General features: G+C 41.6%; 1 protein-coding gene across 1 annotated transcript in view; it reads right to left on the minus strand.

The window, feature by feature from the left end:
• Positions 1–295: 295 nt before the first annotated feature.
• Positions 296–14,451, minus strand: part of HPGDS (hematopoietic prostaglandin D synthase) — a 30,559-nt gene continuing 16,403 nt past the window's right edge. The window contains exons 4-5 of the mRNA XM_049789985.1: positions 2,439–2,537; positions 296–460 (exon numbers count right to left, since the gene is read on the minus strand). Of these exons, the coding sequence (XP_049645942.1) occupies positions 296–460; positions 2,439–2,537 (264 nt within the window). The remainder of the gene's footprint in view (positions 461–2,438; positions 2,538–14,451) is intronic.

Below are 14,451 nucleotides of genomic sequence, written 5' to 3' on the forward strand. Positions count from 1 at the left end.
TGCATGACTGAGGTGTTTGCATGTGAAGATCACTGCAAGGTGAGGCCCACTTGCTAGTAAATGGTTTTCCTGTCTTGTAAATGACGTGGAAACATTCATGGCAATGACATGGGAAAAAAGGATACTAGAAACTAGAAGCTGTTTTTCTCTTTTCCCACTTTATTGATTCTTTTCAAGCTGAAGATGACAGCAGCTTTGGTGAAACTGAGAAGGGAAATACAGACCATATGGTCAGCTGAAAGAGTGCCACAAAAGGAAAAGAGGACCAGCAGAGTGAGGCAGCAGTAGGTATCATTTAGAGTTTGGTCTGGGGCCTTCGTTGTATCCAGTTAGCGATGGCCGGAATGGCTTGAACCCTCTTCTGTAACATCATCAGCGTAGGATGGCTGTCCAGCAGGTCTGGTTTAAAGACCAAGAGAGTGGTACTGCAAATTTCCCAGTAAAAGTCTGCCCAAGTTACCTAGTTTTAAGAAAACAAATATTTACATTTTAGCATAAGAGGCAAAAATGTTCATTTTCGGGGGTGTAACTTTAAGTTTTCAGGACACATTCAACAGTGCTCAGGGCTTGTTCCTGCTAGAGCATGGGGTATGTGGACATGTTGGGTGCCAGGATATGAGGAAGCTCCAGCTGGCAGTGCTCAGGATTCACTCTTGGCAGAGCTCAATGGACCTCATGGGATGTTGAGGATAGAAACCAGGTTGGCTGCATGCAAGTCAGAACTCTGCCCACTCCAGCTCTGGGGTGCAGGAATTTGAAAAAGGCAGCGTGTCAGGCAAGTATCTTTTTTTTTTTTTTTGGTTTTTGGGCCACACCCGGCGGTGCTCAGGGGTTCCTCCTGGCTGTCTGCTCAGGAATAGCTCCTGGCAGGCACGGGGGACCATATGGGACACTGGGATTTGAACCAACCACCTTTGGTCCTGGATCGGCTGCTTGCAAGGCAAACACCGCTGTGCTATCTCTCCGGGCCCTACAGGCAAGTATCTTAACCCTACACTATCTTAGACCACAAAAGGCAAAATTCTTTAGTGATAAGTCTTCCTTTTTTAGTTAAAAATAATATGTTGTTAGTATCCAAGTAAAATGTATGTATGATAGAAAATGATAGATAGCACCATATTCCCAGCATGCAAAGGTTATGGTCACTCTCCAAGTAGAGAACAGAGGACTATAGATCGGTGGTTCAGTACAGGGTAATGAGGCAGTATGGCCAGGGCCTTGAGGTGCTAGGGACCTTCTGCATTACCTGTGCAGTGCTCAGGGGCTTTCAAAACCACATGCTGGGGTAACAGGAGTTGCTGAAGATCAAAGATGCCTGAGTCCTACTTCTGTCTCTTCATGTGATTTCTTGTGTGTTTTTGTTTTATTTTTTCTTGTTTTGTTTGTTTTTGTTTGGGGGGGGGGCACAGCGAACAATGCTCAGAGAACGGTTTTTGCTCAAGATGTCTTGGATTGAATCTGGGTGTGCTGCATGCAAAGCAAATGCTCTATCCACTGTACGATTGCTTCAGCCCTTTCTATGTTATTTCTTTTCTTTCTCTTTCTTTGGTTTTTGGGCACACCGGTGATGCTCAGGGGTTACTTCGGACTCTGAACTTAGGAATTACTACTGGCGGTGCTTGGGGGAATATATACCATGCCAGAGATCAAACCTGGGTCAACTACATGCAAGGCAAATGCCCTAACTGCCGTTCTATGACTCTGGCCATGTTATTTCTTAAAGTAGTTCTTCACAACAGAGTATTTAAGTATTTTTCTATAGACCTTATGCTTCAATTTGATATCAGATGTTTTATTCCACATTATTTTTGCTTAATAGTGACAGGTTTACATGTATTGTTTTTGTTCTTATAAATGTGTAAATCATTTTAGTGCATGGTTCAAAAGCCAGATCAAATAAAAAGATGTATTCAAAGTTTAGCCTTTATTCCTGCTCTCTAACCTATTTCCTTCTTATGGGGAAGTTAAAAACGAATGTGTGTAAGTTTTTTGGTCTATTATTTTATTTAAATAAAATATGGATTATAGAACACACTAACACAGTTTTATTTCTAAAACCACATGGTCCCATTGGTGACACCACAAGCACCATTGGAACACTGATCTGGGAGTAACTCCTGAGCACTGCCAGGCATGACTCCAAAACCAATAAGTAAATTAGTTAATTAGCACATACAATGTTTAAAGTTTAAATATACAAATATATATTTTCTTGGTTTTTTTTGTTTGTTTGTTTTTGGGCCACACCCGGCATTGCTCAGGGGTTACTCCTGGCTGTCTGCTCAGAAATAGCTCCTGGCAGGCACGGGGGACCCTATGGGACACCGGGATTCGAACCAACCACCTTTGGTCCTGGATCGGCTGCTTGCAAAGCAAACGCCGCTGTGCTATCTCTCCGGGCCCATTTTCTTGTATTTTAATATAAAAAATATACTCACAGAACTACCAATAAACCACTCTTTTCCCCCTAAGTATGTATCCAAATCTTGCAGAAGATGAGGTGCATCATGTGTGAGCAGTTCATTAAACACCTGGTCCTAGGAGAGGGAGAACAAAATAACTTTTAATAAAGAGGGGTATAATAAGGAATATAACTTTAATAGAAAGGAGGATTTCTATCTTATGATTTAGATGACATGTTACAATATATAATACTTATAGAATTTTTAGTTTTGTTTTGTTTTTGTTTGTTTCTGTACCACACCCAGCAGCACTCACAAATTATCTTGGCTCTGCACTGAACTTGGAAATGACTCCTGAGAGGCTTGGGAGCATATGGGATTTCGGGGATCAAACTTGAGTCAAGATCGTGCTAGACAAGCATCCTACCAGCTGTTTTTATGACTTGGTCCTCTGCTTGAGTATGATGTACAAAATTCACCCCAGAGGTGCTCTTTGCTGACATGTTGTGGGAGATAAGAATGCAAACCAAATCCTAGAAAAGTTAACATATGGGCCCGGAGAGATAGCACAGTGGTGTTTGCCTTGCAAGCAGCTGATCTAGACCTAAGGTGGTTGGTTCGAATCCCGGTGTCCCATATGGTCCCCTGTGCCTGCCAGGAACTATTTCTGAGCAGACAGCCAGGAGTAACCCCTGAGCACCACTGGGTGTGGCCCAAAAAAACAAAAAACAAAAAACAAAAAAAGAAAAAGAAAAGAAAAGTTAACATATGCATTTAGTTTTTTTAATATATATTTATTTAAGCACCATGATTACAAGCATGATTGTAGTTGGTTTCAGTCATAAACTGTACACCCCCCTTCATCAGTGCAGCATTCCCACCACCAATGCCCCACACTGCCTTCTTCCCAACACTTGTCTGTATTTGAGACAGACATTTTACTTCTCTCACTTGTTAAATTTGTCATGATAGTTGTTAGTGTAGTTATTTCCCTAACTGCACCACTACTCTTTGTGGTGAGCTTCATATTGTGATCCGGTCCTTCCGACCCTCATCTCTATTGTCTCTGGGGATTACTACAATAATGCCCTTGGGGTCAAAGCAGTGGTGCAAGCAGTAAGGCTTGCCCACGCTAGCCTAGGACAGACCAGACTGTGGTTCGATCTCCCAGCATCCCATATGTTCCCCCAAGCCAGGAGCGATTTCTGAGCGCATAGCCAGGAGTAAACCCTGAGCATTACTGGGTGTAGCCCAAAAATCAAAACAAAAAAAAACAAAAACAATAATGCCCTTAACTTTTCTTACAACCCATAGATTAGTAAGACTATTCTGTATCTATCTCTCTCTGACTTATTTCACTTAGCATAATAGGTTCCATGTACATCCATGTGTAAGAGAATTTCATGACATCATCTCTCCTGATGGCTGAATAATATTCCATTGTGTATATGTACCACAGTTTCTTTAGCCATTCATCTGTTGAGGGGCATCTTGGTTATTTCTAGGGTCTAGGTATTGTAAATAGTGCTGCAATGAATATAGGCGTGAGGAAGGGATTTTTTTTGTGTGTGTGGTTTTTGGGTCACACCCGGCAGTGCTCAGGGGTTATTCCTGGCTCCAGGCTCAGAAATTGCTCCTGGCAGGCACGGGGGACCATATGGGGCGCCGGAATTCGAACCGATGACCTCCTGCATGAAAGGCAAACGCCTTACCTCCATGCTATCTCTCCGGCCCCATAGAGGAAGGGATTTTTAAATTGTATTTTTATGTTCCTAGGGTATATCCCTAGAGTGGTAAAGCTGGATCATATGGGAGCCCAAGTTCCAGTTTTTTGAGAAATCTTCATATCGTTTCCATAAAGGCTGGACCAGACAGCATTCTCACCAGCAATGAATAAAAATTCCTTTCTCTCCCTATCCCCACCAGTACTGATTGTTCTCATTCTTTGTGATAAATGCCAGTCTCTGTGGTGTGAGATGGTATCTCACTGTTGTTTGATTTTCATTTCCCTGATGATTAATGATGTGGAGCATATCTTCATGTGTCTTTTGGCCATTTGTATTTCTTTGAGAAAGTGTCTGTTGATTTATTCTCCCCCATTTTTTGTTGAGGTTAGATGTTTTATTCTTGTTAAGTTCTGTTAGTACCTTGTATAGTTTGGATATATTTAATGGGTATTGGGTGAATAGTTTCTCTCATTCTGTGGGTGGCTTCTGTATCCTAGACACTATTTCCTTTGAGGTACAGAAGTCTTTCAGCTTAATATAGTCTCATCTATTTATCTCTACTTCCACTTGTTTGGAGAGTGTTGTTTCTTCCTTGAAGATGTCTTTTTTCTCAATATTATGGAGTGTTTTACCCATGTGTTGTTCTATATATTTTATGGTTTCAGGTCCGATATCAAGGTCTTTAATCCATTTGATTGAACCTTTGTGCATGTGTTAGCTGGGGGTCTGGGTTCACTTTTTTGCAAGGGGCTAACCAGTTGTACCAACACCACTTGTTGAAGAGGTTTTCCTTGCTCCATTTTGGATTTCCTGCCCCTGTATCAAAGATTAGTTGATTGTTTGCCTGGGGAATATTATCTGAATACTCAAGTCTATTCCACTGATATGAAGATCTGTCTTTATCCAATACCATGCTGTTTAAATGACTATTACTTTGTAATACAATTTAAAACTGGGAAAAGTAATGTCTCCCATATCCTTTTCCCAAGAATTGCTTTAGCTATTCATGGGCATTTATTGTTGCAAACGAATTTCAGGAGTGTTGGATCCACTCTTTTGAAGAAGGTCATGGGTATCTTTAGAGGAATCACATTAAATCTGTACAATGCTTTGGGGGAGAATTGACATTTTAAGGATGTTAATCCTGCCAATCCATGAACAGCAGATGTGTCTCCATTTCTCCATTTCCTTGTGTTCTCTCTTATTTCTTGAAGCAGGATTTTGTATTTTTTTAAAGGTCCTTCACCTCTTCAGTTAAGTTGACTCCAAGATATTTGAGTTTGTGTGGCACTAATGCGAATGAGATTGTTTTTTAAGGTCCATTTCTTCTCTATCATTAGAGTAGAAGAAGGCCATTGACTTTTCCGATTTAATTTTGTAACCTCCATTTTGCTTTAGGAATCTATGGTTTCTAGAAGCTTTTTGACAGTCTTTAGGGTTTTATAAATATAATATCATGTCATCTGCAAACAGCGAGAGCTTGACTTCTTCCTTTCCTATTTGGATGTCCTTGATATCTTTTTCTTGCCTAATTGCTAGGGCAAGTACTTTCAGTGCTATGTTGAATAGGAGTGGTGAGAGAGGGCAACCTTGTCTTGTACCGGATTTTAGAGGAAAGGCTTTTAATTTGTCTCCATTGAGAATAATATTTGCTTGTGGTAGATGGCCTTGACTATATTGAGAAAAGTTCCTTCCATTCCCATCTTGATCAGAGTTTTTATCAAGAATGGGTGCTGGATCTTATCAAATGCATTCTCTGCATCTATTGATATTATCATGTGGTTTTTATTTTTCTTTTTGTTTATATGGTGTATTATGTTGATTAATTTATATATGTCAAATTATCCTGCATTCCTAGAATGAAACCTACTTGGCCATGTGTATGACCTTCCCTATGAGGCATTGGATTCTATTTCCGAGGATTTTGTTGAAGATATTTGCATTTGTGCTCATCAGGGATATTAGTCTGTAATTTTCTTCTTTGGCAGCATCTCTGTCTGGTTTTGGTATGAAGGTGATGTTATCTTCATAGAAACTATTTACAAGTGTTCCTGTTTCTTCAATTTAATGAAAGAGCTTGAAAAGAATTTGTAGTAGTACCCATCTGGACCTGGGCTTTTGGGAAGATCTTTGATTACCATTTTAATTACCTGAATAGTTATGGGGCTATTTAGATATACTACCTCATCCTTATTCAGCGGTGGAAGGTTATAAGAGTCTAAGAATTTGTCCATTTCTGCCACATTCTCATGTTTTGTGGCATAGAGTTTCTCAAAGTATTCTCTGATTACTCTTTGAAACTCTGCAATGTCTGTAGTTATCTCCCCCTTTTCATTTCTTTTTTTTTTTATGGTTTTTGGGTTTTTTTGGCCACACCCAGCGGTGCTCAGGGGTTACTCCTGGCTGTCTGCTCAGAAATAGCTCCTGGCAGGCACGGGGGACCATATGGGACACCGGGATTCAAACCAACCACCTTTGGTCCTGGATCAGCTGCTTGCAAGGCAAACACCACTGTGCTATCTCTCCGGGCCCCCCCTTTTCATTTCTAATATGGTGTATAAAATTTCTTTCTCTTTCTTTCTTTGTGAGTTTTGCCAGAAGTTTATCAATCTTGTTTATGTTCTCAAAGAACCAACTTTTGCTTTTTTTGATCTATTGGATTGTGTTTTTTGTTTGTTTGTTTGCTTTTTTTTTATTTCTACTTCAATGATTTCTGCTTCAAGCTTTGTATTTTCTTCTGCCTACTCATTTTTTGATGGGATTAGGTGTTTTTTTTTTTCCTTGTAAAGTTCTGTCAGTGCCCTGTATATTTTGGATATTAGCCCCTTATCTGATGGGTATTGGGTGAATAGTTTCTCTCACTCATATCCTGGGCACTATGACATGTAATATTCTTTTTTTTTTTTTTTTTTGGTTTTTCGGGCAATCACTCCTGGCAGGCTCTGATCAAACCCAGGTGTGTCCTGCCTGCTGTACTATCTCTTCAGAACTAAGATATTAATTTAAAATCTCACTTCCTGAAGATTCTCAAAAAACTGGAAAATGAGCTCCAATATGGTCTAGCTATACCATTCTTAGGAATGTAACTTAGGAACACAAGAACACAATACAAAAATGCCTTCTGCACGCCTATATTCATTTGTAGTGCTATTTACAATAGCCAGATACTGGAAATAACCTAGATGCCCAACAACAGATGAGTGGCTAAAGAAACAGTGGTACATATACAAAGTGGAATACTATGCAGCTGTCAGGAAAAATAAAGTTATAAAATTTTCCTATACATGGATGAACATGAAAACTATTATGCTGAGTGAAATAAGTCAGAGGGAGAGAAATAGACATAGAATAGTCTCATCTATGGGATTTGAGAAAAAAAGACAGTATGATAATAACACCCAGAGACAATAGAGAGGAGGGCTAAAAGAACTGGCCATGATATGAAGCTTACCACAAAGAGTGGTGAGTGTGGTTAGAGAAATAATTACACTAACAACTATTATAAAAATGGTAATAACTGAGAGAAGTAGAATGTCTGTCTTGAATACAGGCAAGGTGTGGAGGAGGAGAGATATGGGAGATATTGGTGGTGGCAATGTGGCAGTGGTGAAGAGGGATGTATTTTTTTTTTTTTTGGGCCATACCCGGCGATGCTCAGGGGTTCCTCCTGGCTGTCTGCTCAGAAATAGCTCCTGGCAGGCACAGGGGACCATATGGGACACAGGGGTTCGAACCAACCACCTTTGGTCCTGGATTGGCTGCTTGCAAGGCAAAAGCCGCTGTGCTATCTCTCCGGGCCCGGGATGTACTTTTTATGACTGAAACCCAACTACAAACATGTTTGTAATCATGGTGCTTAAATAAATATATTATTAATAAAGATAAAATCCCACTTCCAAAGTCATTTAAGACTGAACCATGGAGTCAGAAAAATAGTACAGTGGGTAGGGCCTTTTGCCTTGCCCATGGCCAACTTGGGTTTAATCCCCAGTATCCCAAATGGCCCCCCAGAGTGCCACCAGGAGTAATCCCTAAAAACCACTGGATGTGGCCCAAAACAGAACAAACAAAAAGACTAAATGTCTCACATACTTTCAATCCTGCTTCTCATCACCTAGCCCTATCATGTTCTAGATGAGTAAAAAGATTGAGACTGCTGACGGTACAATGGTTGAGTCCTTGCCCCAGCTTCTCACATCAATCCCTAGCAAGACATATAATTCCCTGACATCCAGTTTAAAGTAGCCTCCTGAGCATACGTCAGGAATCACTCCTGAGCCACTCTGAGTGTGATTCAATCACTCACCCCATTCAGAAGACCACAGATTGAACACCAAAGCAACACGAGTGATCAATCTCAGGGTGAGCAAAATTCAAAGACTGAATTTACCATTTCAATTAAAATTAAATGAGTTTAATATTATAAATGATATTTTATCTAATACATTTTCAAATAGTAAATTAATCCTCAATCTGCTTGCATTCGGATTTTAAAATTTTGAAAATTTTACCTGACCACAAGATGGCAGCAATGAAAACTACTGCAGGGAAACTAAATGATGAACTAGGAAAGAACTGCAATTTTCTTTTTCTTTTTTTTATTAAATAATTTTTATTTTGACCCAAGTGGATTACAAGTCTTTCACAGTAATATTTAAGGTACATAGTGACATTGAATCAGGAGTATTCCCACCACCAATGTTGTCCTCCCTTCACCCTGTTCCCAGCATGCATCCCATATCTCCCTCCTTTGGCCCCCAGGCTGCTAGTATAAGTGGTCCCCTCTGTGTCTAGCTTGTTGTAGATTGGGTTTTGATTCTGTTGTCGTTGACTTTGGATTTGGTGTTTAAGTATGATAATTTTTCTACTCAATGTTCATACACCTGTTTGTTCTTGGTACCCTCTATTATTTTCCCCTCAATTTATGAGGCAGAACAAGATGGTTCAAGTTATGTGGTTCTGTTTGGAGGGAAGAAAAGAGAGAAAAAAAAAGGGGGAGGTAAAAATCAAACAAGAAAGAAAAGGGAGGAGTCCTTCTAGAGGCTATAATACCAATTTAAGAGAAGAAAGGGAAAAAGAAAGAAAAACATAAAAATCATACCAAAAAAATCAAACAAAAGTACTCAAAAAGCACCACAGCAATAAAGATAACAACCAAACAATAACAAAGGTCCTGAAATAAAAACAAAACAAAGCACACACAAAAAAGAAAAAAAAACAATAACAATAACAAAAAATTAATTTGTGATTTTTTTATTATTTTTTTTGCATAGGCACAGTAAATATTGGGGAGATTAGAAAGGGAATTTTCTTGGCCTCAGAAATAAAGGGTTTCTCTGCCCTTGAAGCATACTGTCATGGGAATAGGCTTTGTACATGCTCTTTTTCTCTTCCCTAGATCCTTTTAGAGCTGCAATTTTCTTGGACTAAAAACCAGGTTCTGCTTATTAATCAGATATAATAACAATATAACTTAAGTCTCTGAGTGCCCAATCATAGGGCAGGAATTGGCCCCACATTAGTTGGGTGGGGACATCTTACTGGGTGTGGGTCCTGGAGTTCTTTTGTTTGATTTTTCTGGTATGATTTTTATGTTTTTCTTCCTTTTTCCCTTTCTTCTCTTAAATTGGTATTATAGCCTCTGGAAGGACTTCTCCCATTTCTTTCTTGTTACTGGGTGTGGGCCCTGAAGTAAGTTTTCATAACATGTTCTCCATTCCTATGGTTTAACTAATGAATTTATACTGTTATGCTTCTTAGGGGTATTTAATTTAGTGATAGATGATAGATGAGCATTGTTATTCTGATATAAAAGTAGAATGCCATCTTTTTTGTTTGCTTTTGTTTTGGGGGCTCCCCCAAACCCCTGCTACTCACCCAGTCTGTATCCAGTGCCTCTGTGTTCAGGAGTGACCCTTGGCTTGAATGAGGACCATATGTGGTGCTAGAGATAATATTGGAAACTGAGGCACACACAAAGTAAATACCTTATCTCCTGTACTATCTCTGATCCCTCAATATCTTTTGGGACATAGTCTCAGGCATGGGACCACAGAAAGGCACAGACTAAATAGAAAGGGAGGAGTAATAAATTGATAAACAGGCAATCAATTAATGTGGGAGTGGGGACTCAACATGTGAAGTAAAATATTTTACTCTTTTGTAAGTCTCCAGGTGTCCCTCATATATGCAGACATGTAAACTGCAGATGGCATCTGACTTTTTACAAAAAGAAAATACTAAGTAGCAAAGTCTATGATCACGCTAACAATTTCTACCTTGCCAGCTATGTCAAAGTTGATTTTGTTGTATCCCTACTTCTTAGACAAAGATTTTGAATTACCAATGGGAGTTAAGTGACAACTTGTAAGAAAGAAATCAGAAGCTAGGCTCATCATATGACTCTAATAATTAAATATATTTATGACGAAAATTTTTGTTGTAATGGGGCTGGAATGATAGTACAGTAGGTAGGGTGCTTGCCTTGCACACAGTTGACTTGGTTCAATACGTGGCATCCTGTATGGCCCCTTGAGCACTGCAGGAAGTGATTTCTGAATGTAGAGTCAGAGGACTAAAGTGATAGCACAGTGGGTAGGGCATTTGCTTTGCATGTGGCCAACCCGGGTTCAATCCCTAGCATCCCATATGGTCCCCTGAGTATTGCCAGGAGTGATTCCTGAGCACACAGCCAGGAGTAACCTCTGAGCAACGCTGGATGTTGTGGATCCCCCCAACAGAAGAGTAAGACCTGAGCACCATTGTGGCCACCAAACAAAACAAACAAAAATTTTTACTTGTTTATTTTTTATTTTTGAGCCACAATGTGTGCTGTGTTTTGGGATGTAGACCCGTGCAGGTGAATATTCCACTTAGCTGTTTTGAGTACTGTTGGAACTGTGGCTTAAGAATGAGGAATCACATGCTGAAAATGGGGTGGAGGAAGGACAACCCTGGTGGTGGGAATGGCCCTGATTCATTGTCACTATGTACCATAAATACTACTGTGAAAGATTTGTTATTCATTCTTTGGTCACCATGAAAATGATTATTTAAAAAAAAGAATGAGCTTTTTTCCTGATGAGCCAGCCTACAGACACCAAGGGCCATAATCTCTCCAGGACCCACACCCAGTAAGATGTCCTCACCCAACGAATGTGGGGCCAATTCCTGCCCTATGATTGGGCACCCAGAGACTTAAAAGGGACAGCGGCCATGCTCTCTCTGCCTTTTTTCTGCTGAGCCAGCCTACGGACAGCAATGACCATTATCTCTCCAGGACCCACACCTGGTAAGATGTCCCCACCCAACAAATGTGGGGCCGTGCTTATCTTTTAACCCCTGAATTCCATTTCTCCACATTGTAAGAAGAAATCTACAGCCTTACCAATGGAGAAATTTTGCAGAACACCCCCATGTTTAAAGAAATCAAGATGGCTGCTCTGATAATCTAAAGAGTAGGAAACAGCTAGGTATCCTCTCAAATAAGAAGTTTAGAGTAAAATTATGGAAGATGTACAGGGAGCTCAAAAAAAGCATCGGTAGACTTGATTGGAGCAGAAGTGGGTTCAGGTGAACTCTTAGGGGTCCTCAGATTTTCCTCCTCCCTCCACACTCTGGAGGGGGAGATGCATGGGGATGAGGGCGGGTAGATATCTGGTTTCCGGTTTCCTCTTTGATTCTGAAGGCCAGCTCTTACCAGGTATGGGGTTTGGGGTGGTCCCATGCCAGAGGCCCTCTCCCTAGCCTGGGGAGTACTGGGAGGCTTGGCAGGCCCCCAGCTGTCCTTGTCTTTTCCCTCTGACTCCAGGCCTTCCCTGGGTGCGAGCTCAGATAGCCAGAAGTGGGTTCAGGTGGACTCTTAGGGATCCACAGGCTTCCCCCCTCCCTCCGTACCCCAGGAGGGAGGTGCATGGGGAGGAGTTTGGGCAGATATCTGGCTTTCGATTTTCTTGGATTTTGGAGGTCAGCTCTTGCCAGGTATGGGGTTTGGGGGGGCCCCATTCCGGAGGCCTTCTCCCTAGCCTGGGGAGAGCTGGGAAGCTTGGCAGGCCCCCAGCAGTCCCCCTCTTTTTTCCTGGACTCCAGCCCTCCTCTGGGTGCTGGCTCAGATAGCCAGAAGTGGGATCAGGTGGATTCTTAGGGGTCCTCAGGCTTCCCTCCTCCTTCCTTACTCCAGGGGAGAGGTGCATGAGGAGGAGGGTGGACAGGTATCTGGCTTCCGGTTTCCCCTTTGATTTTGAAGCCAGCTCTTCTCAGGTATGGGGTTTGGGAGTCCTCGTACTGGAGGCCTTCTTCCTAGCCTGGGGAGAGCTGGGGTGCTTGGCAGGCCCCCTTCTGTCCCTCTCTTTTCCCCCTAGATTCCAGGTCTTCCCTGGGCACCAGTCCAGGTGGGCTCTATAGGGGTCATCAGGCTTTCCCCCTACCTCTCCCTACAGTAATGAGAATGTGCTTTGGGAGGAGGGCAGGTTGTTCTAGCACTGATTTATGTTGGGACAGTCACTGGAAATTTTTTCTCCTTGGTCTCCTATTGATAGTATTGTATGCATATAGTTTATATATGCATAATATCCATCTTGTATTGTGACCTTGATACTGCCCTTACAAAACTCATTTCTAATCTTTTACTGCCTCAGTCCCAACCCTTATTTCCCCCCATCTTCCCATGTAAGTGCAGCTCATGACATGAAGCTCACCACATAGAGTGATGAATGCAGTTAGAGAAATAACTACACTGAAAACTATCATAACAATGTGAATGAATGAGGGAAATAGAAAGCCTGTCTTGAGTACAGGTGTGGGTAGGTTGGGGAGAAGGGAAATCTGGGAAATTGGTGGTAGGAATCTTGCACTGGTGAAGGGGGGTGTTCTTTACATGACTGTTATCATACAACTACAATCATATTTGTAATCACGGTGTTTAAATAAAGAAAACTAAAAAAAGAATGAGGAATCTGAGCATGTGGCTGGGGTTTGGATCCTTCTGCTCTGGCACTCACTAGATAAATAAGTTCAGCAAGTTAATTAAATAACACAATCTTCAATTTTTTCACTTGGGAAATGAAAAAGATAGCTCTTTTTCCCCAGTGACTTAGTCACATATTGAAGAGATAGTAGGTTGCATGTGACCTGGATAACTCTATCAGTATTGCTTTTCAATACTTTCATCTGAGGAGTGGGCAGTGCAGTCAGAAGAACTGATGGGCAGAGAGGGAGTTCTACCTGAGACCATCTCTGGGAGGGAGAGTCAGCACTGGCTGTGCCAACAAGTTGAACTATTTCCACCACCCATGCAATCAGAATGTCATGCCAGCTACGAATAGTGACAGACATGGTAACACCACAAATAATACAGACAGGACTGCAACTCTCAGAACCCATTTTTCTGGAGGAAGCAGACAAGCAAACATGTAAAGCAGGAATTGCTGGGGCCAGGCGGTGGCGCTAGAGGTAAGGTGCCTGCCTTGCCTGCGCTAGCCTAGGACGGACCGCGGTTCGATCCCCCGGCATCCCATATGGTCCCCCAAGCCAGGAGCGACTTCTGAGCGCATAGCCAGGAGTAACCCCTGAGCATCACCGGGTGTGGCCCAAAAAACAAACAAAAAAAAACAAAAAAAAAAACAAAAAACAAACAAACAAACAAAACAAAAAAAAAAGCAGGAATTGCAATGTGTGCTAAAGCAGAACAATCCCTGTTGGAATGGCCAAGGGAATGTACTTACCATTCTTATTAAAGATGATGGATAAATTGGCTTATTTATACAAATACTTTCTACTTTAAACCAAAGAAAATGCATACTAGAAAAAAATAAGAACATCCTCTGTACCCCAGAGATGGAAAACAGTGGCAAGTCAAATCTGAAAGTTGAATAAATGGGTGACTAGCACTGAAGAGAAAGCCAAAAGATAGTACCCATTCTGGCCTAAGTTGACTCAGGGAGAAACAGTCCACAGTTCGAACAGGGTAAGAGAAGGAGTGAAGAGATGCAAATATCCAGGCCCGGAGAGATAGCACAGCGGCATTTGCCTTGCAAGCAGCTGATCCAGGACCAAAGGTGATTGGTTCAAATCCCAGTGTCCCACATGGTCCCTCGTGCCTGCCAGGAGCTATTCCTGAGCAGACAGCCAGGTGTAACCCCTGAGCACCGCCGGGTGTGACCCGAAAACCAAAAAAAAACAAAAGAGAGAGAGAGAGAGAGAGATGCAAATATCCTGAATGCGGTGGAAGCAGTTCCAGCAGGTTATTTTCTCTTTTGTCTTCTCCATCTATTGCAGAAGCAGGGGCAATTAAAACAGGGGGTATCTGGGTTGAGAATTTCTGA

The sequence above is a fragment of the Suncus etruscus genome, chromosome 16 (genome assembly GCF_024139225.1).
Source record: "Suncus etruscus isolate mSunEtr1 chromosome 16, mSunEtr1.pri.cur, whole genome shotgun sequence".
Taxonomy (NCBI): Eukaryota; Metazoa; Chordata; class Mammalia; order Eulipotyphla; family Soricidae; genus Suncus; species Suncus etruscus.